The sequence below is a fragment of the Pseudoliparis swirei genome, chromosome 6 (assembly GCF_029220125.1).
Source record: "Pseudoliparis swirei isolate HS2019 ecotype Mariana Trench chromosome 6, NWPU_hadal_v1, whole genome shotgun sequence".
NCBI lineage: Eukaryota > Metazoa > Chordata > Actinopteri > Perciformes > Liparidae > Pseudoliparis > Pseudoliparis swirei.
In genome coordinates this window covers 22,448,295-22,460,093 of record NC_079393.1, presented here as the reverse complement: position 1 = coordinate 22,460,093, position 11,799 = coordinate 22,448,295, and the positions used below count along the sequence as shown (strand labels likewise).

Genomic DNA, 11,799 nt, shown 5'->3' with positions numbered 1-11,799 from the left:
GACTTTCCAACGTGTCTGTTTGTGCTGCTAACGATATACTGTAAAGTTATTATTGTTGGAGATTTTAATATCCATGTGGATGTTGATAATGATTGCCTTAGTGCTGCATTCATCTCCTTGTTGGACTCGATTGGCTTCTGTCGAAAGTATGAAACCCACTCACAGCTTTGGCCACACGCTTGATCTTGTTCTTACTTATGGCGTTGACATTGAGCATTTGAACGTCTTCCCACAGAATCCTCTTCTGTCAGACCACAACCTCATAACTTTTGAATTTATACTACGTACTGTACTCCGTTAGTCAAAGTTTCTACACTAGATGTCTAACTGATAGTGCTGTAGCTAAATTTAAAGCGATTCCTTCTGTGTTGATTCGATACCGTCTCAATATAACAGAGGACTCCTGGTCTAACTTTAGTCCGTCCCAGATTGATCATCTTGTTGACAGTGCCATAGGCTCTCTGAGAATGACACTGGACTCGATAGCCTCCTCTGAAGAAGACAGAAGACAGTGAGGAAGAGGTTTGCTCAGACTGGTATAACCCTCAGAAGCAAACTCGTGACGAAGCTTGGCATGTGGCGTTCAACTAATCTCGAAGAATCCCGCTTAGTTTGGCGAGATAGTCTTAAAACATATAAGAGGCCCTCCGTGTTAGCAGCCTATTTACTCATCAATAATAGAAAAAATAAAAACAACCCCAGGTTTCTCTTCAGCACTGTAGCCAGGCTGACTGACAGAGTCACAGCTCTGTGGGCCGAGCATTCCTATAATAGTGGAGTGGTAATGACTTTATGAACTTCTTTAATGAAAAGATTTTAACTATTAGGGACAAGATTAATAATCTCTTGCCCATAACCAGTGCCAATCTGTTCTCAAGTGGAATGGCCTTGGAAACGAAACCTGTATGCCCTGGTGTATATTTGGAGGATTTTCTCTATCAACGTGACCAATTATTTTCCAACGGTTTCTACTTGTTTCTACGTCTGTCTCTTGGACCCCATCGGCAGGAGGCTGTATTTTTGCGTTTGCCTCTCTCTAATTAGATATTAATGTGTCTCTGCTAACAGGCCACGTACCACACTCCTTCAAGGTGGCTGTTATTAAACCTCTCCTGAAGAAGCCCACTCTGGATCCAGAGGTATTGGCTAACACAGACCGATCTCTAACCTCCTTCTCTTCCAGATCAGATCCTTGAGTAAGTGAGTGTGCAAATCAGTTGTGTCGACTTTCTACATCATAATAGTTTGTTTGAAATTTCAATCAGGATTTAGAAAACAACTTTTTGAGGCGGCACTGGTTACAAATGACCTCTTAATGGCAATGGCAGATAGGATAAAGGACTCCTCTCTGTCCTGGTCTTGTTAGACCTTAGTGCTGCATTCGACACCATTGACCATGACATCCTGTTACAGACACTGGGCAGTCGATTGGCATTTCAGGCAGCACTAATTTGGTTTAAATCCTATTTATCAGATCGATCTCAGTTTGTATTTATGCTTGATGGCCTCGATAACCACCAGCGTTAATCACGGAGTTCCACAGGTTCTGTGCTTGGACCAATTTTATTTACCTTATACATGCTTCCTTTGGGCAATATTATCCAGTCCACTCCATAAACTTTCATTGTTATGCAGATGACACTCAACTATATTTATCGATAAAACCAGAGAGAGCAACCAACTCTGTAAAAATTCAAGCATGTCTTAAATGACATAAAACATGGATGACCTGCAACTTCTTGATGTGAAACTCAGACAAAACCAACGTAATTTTAATCGGCCTAGAACACCTCAGAGATCGATTAACTGGTGATGTGGATTCTGTAAGCGGCATGGCATCCAACACCACTGTAAAGAATCTTGGCGTTATCTTTGGTCGGGACTTGTCCTTTAACAAAGCAAATCTCAAGGACTGCATTCTTTCATCACGTAATATTTCAAAAAGCATCAGGCACATCTTGCAGAAAAATTGGTTTGCAGAAAAACTTGAGACTGGATTACTGCAACTCCTTATTAGCAGGCTGCTCTAATAAATCTCTTAGGTCCCTCCAGTTGATCCAGAATGCTGCAGCTCGTGTTCTCACAACTAAGAGAGAGATCACATCACTCCTGCACTAGCTAGCTCCCACTTGCACTAGCTCAAGAATCACTTTTAAAATTCTTCTCTTAACCTACAAAGCCTTGATTGGTGATGCTTCTCATCATATCTTAAGGAGCTTGTCGTGCCATATTGCATCATATCTAGAGGCTCTTTCACCCGGGACTACTTGTAGTTCCTAGAGTCTTAAAAAGTAGAATGGGAGCCAGAGCCTTTAGTTATCAAGCTCCTCTTTTATGGACCAACTTCCAATTTCAGTCCGGAGGCAGACACAGTTCACCTCGTTTAGAGAGTAGACTTAAGACCTTCCTCTTTGACAGAGCTTATAGTTAGGGCTGAATCAGGTTTGCCTGATATGCTGCTTCTATAGGCTTATAGCTGCGGGGCGTTTTAGGATGCACAGTACCTATCTCCTCTTTTTCTCTCCTTAAGGATGAATTTTCATCTCTCAATCTGCGTTACTAACTCTGCTTTCTCCCGGAAGTCCTTTTGACTTTTGTCTTTCCCGGACCGTCTATGAGGGTCATAAATCTATCTGCCTGATGGATGCGTTCTGGGTGATAAATTCCTGCTCATGCCACTGTCCTGTTGAGACTCCGCCCACTCCTCCTCCTCCTCCCCCATCTGCCTACCTGATGGATCGATGGATCTCCATCGTGGAATATGCCTATGAACTATTCCTTACACTGTCATATTCATATGTATTATTTAACTCTAAATCTGTCCTTCTGTACACATTACATCTATTGCATCTGTCCATCCTAGGAGAGGATCCTCCTCTGTTGCTCTCCTCCAGGTTTCTTCCCTTTTTTTCCCCCTGAAGGGTTATTTGGGAGTTTTTCCTGGTCCCATGTGAGGTTTTGGGGCAGGGATGTCTATGTGTACAGATTGTAAAGCACTCCGAGACAAATTTGTAATTTGTGAAATTGGGCTATACAAATAAACTGAATTGAATTGAATTGTGGTCCAAACTCCATCCTGAGAGAGCTGTTATATAGTTTTACTCAGGGGATGTTCAAATGGAGTGCCTTAGTTGGACAAGTGTATCTAATGGTAATATTAGTTCATTTTAAAACATTAAACTTTTATTTTGTAGCCACCCACAAAGCTTTGCAATAAGTGCAATAGGTGTTGTCTTCTTTTTGATTTTTTGTCTTTCTTACAAGTCAATAGAAAATATTACAATTATGTTGGTTCAACCATAGACTGTACAAAGTAAATATGTATGGCAAAATAGTGTTATAAAATAAATATATTTAGTGTTACACAATATGATCGTGGAGAAGGCATCCATCTCTCTCTGCCTGAAGTTCAGGGCCTCAATTTGGCCTCTCAAGGGTAGTTTGTATAATGTCGCTCCACAAGCGTTGTAAAAACCTATCGTTGTTTTCTGTCGGTGATTGGGTTTTTTTAAATAGTAATTTTGTTATTTTGGTTCTTTTTGTGGGATTTTCTCTTTGTAGTTTTTGGTTTGTCTTCATGGTCATTTTGTTTCTCTCTTTCTCTCTTATGATTTTAAATCTGAAAAAAAAATCCACTAAAACTGAATACCTGAACTTTGACCATGCGCGTTTGTTTTACTGTGCTTGTACGTGAAGTTATTATAGAGGTCCTATTTGTATAGTTTATTTACCTGAACTTGAGTTTGAGAGTGAGGGGTTCTTTTCTATCAGTATCTTCAGTTCACTCACATCCTATAGGACTGAGGAATATTTGGTAATAACGTTTGAATATCTGCTGCATCAGTGATGACTGTGGTTTGACTTGTATCTCTTCGTTGGTTGCAGTTATCAGTGCAATGACAATGCAGGCCACATGACTGTGCAAAGGTTGTTTGCATTTGTAAAGCAAACAAAGTTGCAGAGAAAGAATAAAAAGGAGTTTGCAATTGATTGGAATTAAAACTTCGCCATGTTGGCATCAGTGGTTCTACTCTTGGCAGCTGTTTTACTCTTCCTGCTCTTCTTTCCAACCCAAAGGCCCAAAAATTTCCCTCCAGGCCCCCGACCATTCCCCATCTTTGGAAATGTGCTGCAGCTCAATCTGGAGAGCCCTCTCGCAGATCTGGAGAAGGTAAAGTTAAATCATTACCAACAGAAAATACGTGCTTACTCTATCTACTGAATACATCTCCTGATGGATAATGTAAGATTTCATCACCTTAATGGATAACATTTCATATCTTGCATTTTTATTTTTGCTCTGTCTGAATGAAAAGCTTCTAAAATAATGTATCATTGCCTTGCCACTCCCACTCTTACGAATATTAACTTTTTCAGAATAATTATTTACTGCTGATTGTACTAAATAAAGGTCAGTCACCTAACTCCCAGTAATAATCCAGCGAGTCACTGTGTCCCCAGCTGGCCAAGCGCTATGGTAACGTCTTCAGCCTTTTCATTGGTCCCAGGCCTGCGGTCGTCATCAATGGGCTGCAGGCGTTGAAAGAAGCCCTGGTCAACAAAGCTGCGGATTTCTCTGGCCGACCACAAGACCTCATGGTTAATCATGCCATACAAGTGGAAGGTGCAGAGCAAGTTCAGGCTCATGTCTACAGAGTGGTTTTTCAATCCCAGTGTACACCATGCACTCATCTATTAGGACAGAGAATATGGAAATACAGGTCTTTTTAAAGAGAAATAACTACCAACTAATCATTTTTAAACATTATGAGTTTTTAAATCCCTATTATGTCGCCACCTGGTGGAAACAATGGACGAAGTATCAGCAAGTATGATCAGCAGAATGTCAAATAGTAAGCAAAAATATTACTCCTGAAATTGAAGTGTTGTATATGATATTATCAGATTGTTAATACTGTTGAACATGTAAGCAGCACTTTACTGTTCTTATTATTTTGTAGTTAGGAAGTCGAATCCAGTGGTTTCCAACCCTTCAAAGAGTTTACAAGATGCATTTGCAGAAGGGACAAAGAAAACAAAGATACACATATTTGCTTTAATGTGAAATATTGGATATTTTGTATCGTACAAGTCATTTAAATTATACCCTGTAAGATGTTTGAAGAAGAACAGCTAAAAACCTTTCACAGAAACTTTCATTTCAAATATGTGACTGAAAGTGAATGCACTTTTCCTTCTTGCATGTAGCTCATGCTCCCGGAGTGATTCTAGCAGATTATAACTCTGGCTGGAAAGAGCACCGACGCTTTGGTCTGATGACCCTGCGAAACCTCGGTCTGGGGAGGCAATCGATGGAGCGGAGCATTCTGGGAGAGATACATGGCATCGTACAGCTGTTGGAGCAGAGTGTCGGTACGTCCGTTTCCTCCACAAACAGCTTAGCGATTGTCTGTTGTATGGCTTGACATTGATTTATTTACCTTCACGTTTGAATTGCTGAAAAAACTTTGTTTGTCCAGGTAAGACCATGAATCCCAACAAGTTGTTCCACAATGCAGCTTCCAACATCATCTGTCAAATTCTGTTTGCGAGGCGGTTTGACTACGAGGATGAGTTCATGAAGTTCTTTGTTGGACTTTTCCAAGAGACTTCTAAAATAATCAACGGGCGCTGGGGTATGGTGAGTCACACGTTAGACATCAAAAGCACTCAATAACAAATGGTTTCACTACTTGAGTTACTCAGTTAAAACATTGTGTGTTAGAGGAGGAATTGGCCTCTGAAACATTATGTTACTGACATTGTCAGGATGAGCTTATGTGCAATAAGTCTAATGTACACGAAAGGACACAAACAAGTGGATTTGGTGATGGATCTCAACCACCACCATGTATCATTTATTATTGTCGTCAGCCAACCGAACAATTTATCATCATATATGGTATTTTTAACCACACATTGTTGGCTCATAAGAGTAACGGCACAGGTGTAAATAAGGTAAGTAATGATGGCTGAATTCCATTTAGCTGCTTTGATTTTAGGTTGCTGGTATCCTGCCGGGCTATTGAACAAAGGCTTGGACATCCCAAGTCTCACATTTTATATTTCCTCGCTTCTCGTTTGCACCGGAAGTTGTTCTGGTCCACTGTCTTGAAGTCCATCTAAGAGTTATATATAAAGCGTTAAAGTTACATAGACATCATATTCAATTCAATTTAGTTCATTTGTATAGTCCATTTTCACAAATTACAAATTTGCCTCAGAGTGCTTTACAATCTGTACATATAGACATCCCTGTCCAAGAACCTCACATCGTATCAGGAAAAACTCCCAAACAACCATTCACCGGGGAAAAAAGGGAAGAAACCTTCAGGAGAGCAACAGAGGAGGATCCCTCTCCAAGATGGACAGGTGCAATATATGCCATCATTATACACAAATTAAAACACAGTAACAACGCAATCAATGTATATGACAGAGTGTATGAATAGTTGGTAGCAGGGCGGATCCGGCGCGCATGACCAAACCGAGTGCGACAGTAGGGCGGATCTGGCGACCTGAGGGCGGATCCGCCCCGGAATCGGCTGCTATCTGGGAGACTACAACTCTGCTCCCGGTTCCTGATCTGAACCCTGGGTTCCCTGCTAGAAAAACCAGCATAAACCAGCATAGACCAGCACAAACCAGCATAGACCAGCATAGAAAGTATGCTGGTCTATGCTGGTTTTTCTAGCAGGGTTGTCATGGATTAAGTCCGGTGATCAACTTGGTCATGTTCGCAGAAATGAGACGCACCATCCAAAGTGGGATGGATGCCGTCTCTCCTCATCAGATCAGGTTTTCCCCAGAAAGTCTTCCAGTTATCTACGTAGCCCACATTGTTCGCTGGGCACCACCTCGACAGCCAGCGGTTGAATGATAACCAGATAACCAGAGTGTGTTCCTCAGCGTGTGTGTCGCTGAGCAGAGAAAACTGGTTTGAAACGTGAAGTGGTTGGTGCACAGCGGGCTTCTGTATAGACTTACTACTCCTGCAAACAGTTACCCAGCCTCCCGGCTGCTCGGGGGCTGCCAGGGAACAGCTAGCAGCTAACTCTAGCTCGGCACCGACTACGGGGGAGAGGGCGGGCTAACTAGCGTAGCTGCCTGAGCTTCGATGGTGCGGAGCCGTGCATCTAACCCACTTTATCATTAAGGGAAGCAGAGGGATAACTATACATGAGACACACTGAGCAAGAGGGAGCGGGAGGGGGAGAAGAAGAAATCATGCTCTCTGCTAAGCTGGCAACCAAAAGAGGTGCAATAGCTTACCGGAAGAGTGAGATGATCATATCAACATTTTAAGATTACCTCTCATCATTTGTAATGAGTCCCACATTGTCCCACATTTGGTTTGTTAGTATCTGGTCACCCTAATGACAATCCACAACATCTGCTGTAAAAAAGGCCTATTGTCACTCAGAACTGTACTAACACAGACATCTTAGGATAACTTGGCAATGCTCAAAAAGTTGTCCTTTCTCTCTCATACAGATTTATGACGCTGTTCCCATTGTGCGAAACCTGCCACTACCCTTCCAGAAAGCCTTTAAAATGTTCAAGGTATGTCTTGAAGCCTTCCGTTCACAGTCTAGCAAACAAGCATTACATCTTGTTTTATTACAGCGATAATGACCTCAGGGTTCAATTGATGTTAAGTTCTCTGCTAAAGAACAAAGGATAACAAAATGACCTGCCAAGCAGGAAACAAATCACTTTGCAATGCAAAAAAAAAAGACCCCGCCAAATAAAGTAAAAGAGAAATAATGAATGACACAAGAAAGAAAAATCAAATACAAGCAGCTCTCTGGGCTGCTTTGCGCTAGAAAATAAAGCATCACATGAAAATACTAGTGCCCTTAAAAAATCGTCAACCATAAAAAAAAAATATATATATAATATAATAATAATATAATAATATTATATATATATATATATATATATACGTATACTTCTGGAAACTTGATAAACCTCTGTATTTCACCAAATCTTTCTTTTTTCTTTTCAGGATGCACATCAAATACGTTTGAAGATGTTGGCTGAGAACAAAAAGACCAGAGTTCCTGGTAAACCCCGCCATTTCATCGACATCTATTTAGATGAACTGGATAAGGTGTGCGAGTCCTTCTTGTTCATGAAAATGATAATGTTCAATGCAGTTGCAAACTGGCATGTTGTTGACATCTCAGACATAATTCTGTCATGCTGAGGCAAATTCATAATGTGTGATATTGAGCTATACAAAATAAACGGAATCGAATTGAAGCGGAGGTTGTGGTGGTGACAGAGTGAATAGTGATTAATCACTTCTTCTCTCTCTTGTCTGGCTGCATAGAGAGGTGATGATGGCTCCTCATTTTCTGAAGACCAGCTTTGTGCATTTATTTTGGATCTTCACTTTGCTGGGACTGACACGACTGCTAACACCCTACTCACTGCCTTCCTCTACCTCATGAACTATCCACAGATACAAGGTAAGCCTGTCTATCATCTGTCCGTCTCCACTTTAGTTAAAGATATCACTCAAAAATTATTGCCTAGATGGAGATGCAATTTTGTTCATACATTCGTGCTTCCCTGACGATGTATCCCCATGATTTTGAAGACACCCTGACTGGTCCTCAAGTGGCACCATGAGGTAGACATTTGTGGTTTTGAGTGAAACATTTCAACAACTATTGAATGAAGTGTCATGCAATGTAGTCCAAACATTCATGAAATGTAAATACTCTGGTGATCCCTTCTTAGGTTATCTACCACCATCATCAGGTCGAGATGTTCAAATACCTGCAAAACTAATGACAGCCCCAACTGGACTTTGTGCCCAGTGCTAATGATTGAGCAAACGTTAGCTAAAATGTAAACAACAGTAAAACAGCTAACCATCAGCATTATGAGCATGTTATCATGCTAACAGCTAAATATAGCCTCACAGAGCCAAGTGAGTTAGTCATGTTTAATGGTTGACTATTCCATTTTCAGAGGTTCAGCTTGAGACAACGACATGGTCAACTGAATCTGTTCCAGGGGGCGTACACTATTCTAAACATACTCTATTTGTTCAAACAGGCCACAGAACACACCTGCATGTAATGTTGGCTGCTTTTGACACAGCTATGGCTGCCTTGAAGCACACAAACTGAGAAATATCTTGCATTGCTCTTTATTTCTGTGAACTGTCTCCCTCTTTGTCCACGCTGCCGATCTCTCTGTATTCCTCAGAGCGCTGTCAGCAAGAAATAGACAACGTCCTGGATGGGAATGATGAAGCAAGTTTTGAAGACAGACACCAGATGCCCTATGTGCAGGTACATCGAGAAATATTTCAGTATATCTGAGATGTTACAAAGGTGCAGTTTGATGACAGCGGCCTCTGTCATGCAGGCCGTCATTCACGAGATCCAGAGAATGGCTGACACTGTGCCTCTCGCTGTTTTCCACTGCACCACTAAAGACACAGAGTTGATGGGATACTCCATACCCAGGGCAAGTGGAAAATATAATGTGTGTCAGAAACAAATATAGAACATGCTTCTTATTGTAAGGGTAGCCCTCTGAGCACTCACAAGAGGAAATAGTTGAACATCTTGATGCTAACATTTTCTATTCCAGTTTTAGCTCTGTAAAGCCTCTGGAGTTGATATTAAACCCAGGTGGATGTATGACATCATTTTAAAAGCCTTTAAGAACATTTATAATGTAGACTGTAGCCATTAAAAATATAACATCCTGGTTGAATATATCACTCAATTTAAAACTGTGAGCGTGTAGCATTAAGGCTGAGTCCTTTCTGCAGTGACCTGGGTTCAGGCGCTGTCTGTCTCTCGCTGTCAGAGAAAACCTGAATGCTAAAATAAAGTGCAAAAAGAAGAGTTTGATATTTGATTTGTGTTCTTCTCAATATTTTTGCATGATTTTTGCCTGAGAGCCTCTGCCCCACATTTCTCTGTCACAAGAGTTGATTATTTTGACATCGGATGCTGGCCACTACACCACCGTGTAGCCCAGATATATAGTGAAAGTCATAGTTATGTATTTTTTAAATTCTTTGTTACTTGTTCTCCAGGGAACCATTGTCATCCCCAACCTTTCCTCAGTGCTATGCGAGGAGGGACAGTGGAAATCCCCCCATGAATTCAACCCTGAAAACTTCCTCAATGAGCAGGGGGAGTTTGTGAAGCCCGAGGCCTTCATGCCTTTCTCTGCTGGTGCGTGAAATGATTCTCACATTTATATACAGTATATTGTAGGATTGATTGACCGAAAATGTGTTCGTGTTTTGACCTGCAGGTCCTCGTATGTGTCTCGGAGAAACTCTGGCTCGTATGGAGCTCTTCCTCTTCGTGGTGACTCTGCTGAGGAGGTTCAAGTTTGTGTGGCCTGAGGATGCAGGAGAGCCAGACTACAAAATGGTTTTTGGGACAACCCAGACACCCAAACCTTTTTGTATGAATGTCCAAGACAGAAAAACTGTCAATGCAAGACAAGGGTTACCTTAATACTTATTATTATTCTTTCGGTATCTCCCGATTTGATTTTGAGATTTCGGGGAGTCAAGATTCAATTCAAAATATATTACTGTTTAAAAATATATATTTCATTCATTATGCCTACATGGATCTACTCCGTTCCATCTTATGCTAATAAAGGCGATGGGGATAATTATGGCATCAACAAAAAATAAAATGTATGGAAAATGTATATTTAAATAGCTTATATCAACTGATGGCAATAATGTAAACACACAGAGCCAACATTTAACTTTCATTTATGCTCAACCTTCACAAATAAACAAATGTGTTGTATTATTTAATTCTCAGTAACTTCAAGAATAAAAAGTTATAAATAAAATAAATGATGCCTGTTGTATTAATACAATTAGGAGTTTTTTATGTCTCAGAAACATACAAATAAAAAAAAGAATATTGTGCATAAAATAACATTGTGAAACTGGCTTTGGTAAATCCGCAGCATTATGTAAATGTTCTAACTGTTGGCGAGCAGCGCAGCACGGGGTGAGACTCGACTGTATAAACAGTGACGATGTCAGAAGATGACAAGTCCTAGTCTTTGTATATCTCCAGTCTGATATAAAGCGAACAGCTGATAGGTGCATTTGCTTACATGAGATGATATAATTATAATATATTAACAAATATATTAACAATAATCAAAAACAAATTGTGGAGAAATAAACGTTTAGAAATTGATATTTGGAAGTTGTGTATCGATTCAGAATCTTAGGCGATGAGAATCACAATTTTAAACATTGTACACAATTTTAACTCATAGGCATAAAACCAGTTTTGGTTTAAGCTGCACTAATCCATATTTCATATGAGCAATAGATAAATGACTATCTGAAAGAGCTCACTTCTAGTTTCACCCCCTGTGCCCTTCCATCGGCTCTTTATCTCTGTCTTTGAACCTTAATGTTTGTGAGGAGCGAGTTGTATTGAAAACCATGTACAATTTGTTTCTAGCGCCTCCAAGTGGCCAAAGAAATTCTATAATATATGACTGTGACCTTTATTCGATGCAAAAAATCTGCTAGTTGAAGTCTTTGTGTGGTTTACAGAATATTACGTATGCAGTCCTATTATATCTTATCGGATTAAACCATAAACTCTGAAGTGTTGTTCTATTTATCACTTTCGGCAGAATTATACTCGGTGTTCCCTTCTTGCCAGTGTACATATTAAATCACACAATTATGTAAATCAAATAAATAAGTTGTGCAGCATAAAATCAACTTTGTCCCCTTCTCAACAAAGAATGTGAATCTGGTCCTTACGTGTT

General features: G+C 40.3%; 1 protein-coding gene across 1 annotated transcript; it reads left to right on the top strand.

Moving 5' to 3' along the window:
• Nucleotides 1-2,873: 2,873 nt before the first annotated feature.
• On the top strand, nucleotides 2,874-11,633 carry LOC130195780 (cytochrome P450 2D15-like). Its single transcript, XM_056417491.1, has 11 exons — nucleotides 2,874-4,171; nucleotides 4,462-4,624; nucleotides 5,209-5,373; nucleotides 5,481-5,641; nucleotides 7,495-7,563; nucleotides 8,009-8,113; nucleotides 8,336-8,474; nucleotides 9,223-9,308; nucleotides 9,385-9,486; nucleotides 10,067-10,208; nucleotides 10,291-11,633. Exons 1-11 carry the CDS (start codon nucleotides 4,010-4,012, stop codon nucleotides 10,497-10,499), a joined length of 1,503 nt encoding a protein of 500 aa, XP_056273466.1. The 5' UTR covers nucleotides 2,874-4,009; the 3' UTR covers nucleotides 10,500-11,633.
• Nucleotides 11,634-11,799: the final 166 nt, after the last annotated feature.

Coding starts and splice junctions, on each gene's coding strand:
- LOC130195780 (XM_056417491.1), top strand. CDS start 4,010: ATGTTGGCATCAGTGGTTCTACTCTTGGCAGCTGTTTTACTCTTCCTG. Junction 4,172..4,461: donor CTCTCGCAGATCTGGAGAAG/GTAAAGTTAAAT, acceptor CTGTGTCCCCAG/CTGGCCAAGCGCTATGGTAA. Junction 8,475..9,222: donor GAACTATCCACAGATACAAG/GTAAGCCTGTCT, acceptor TGTATTCCTCAG/AGCGCTGTCAGCAAGAAATA.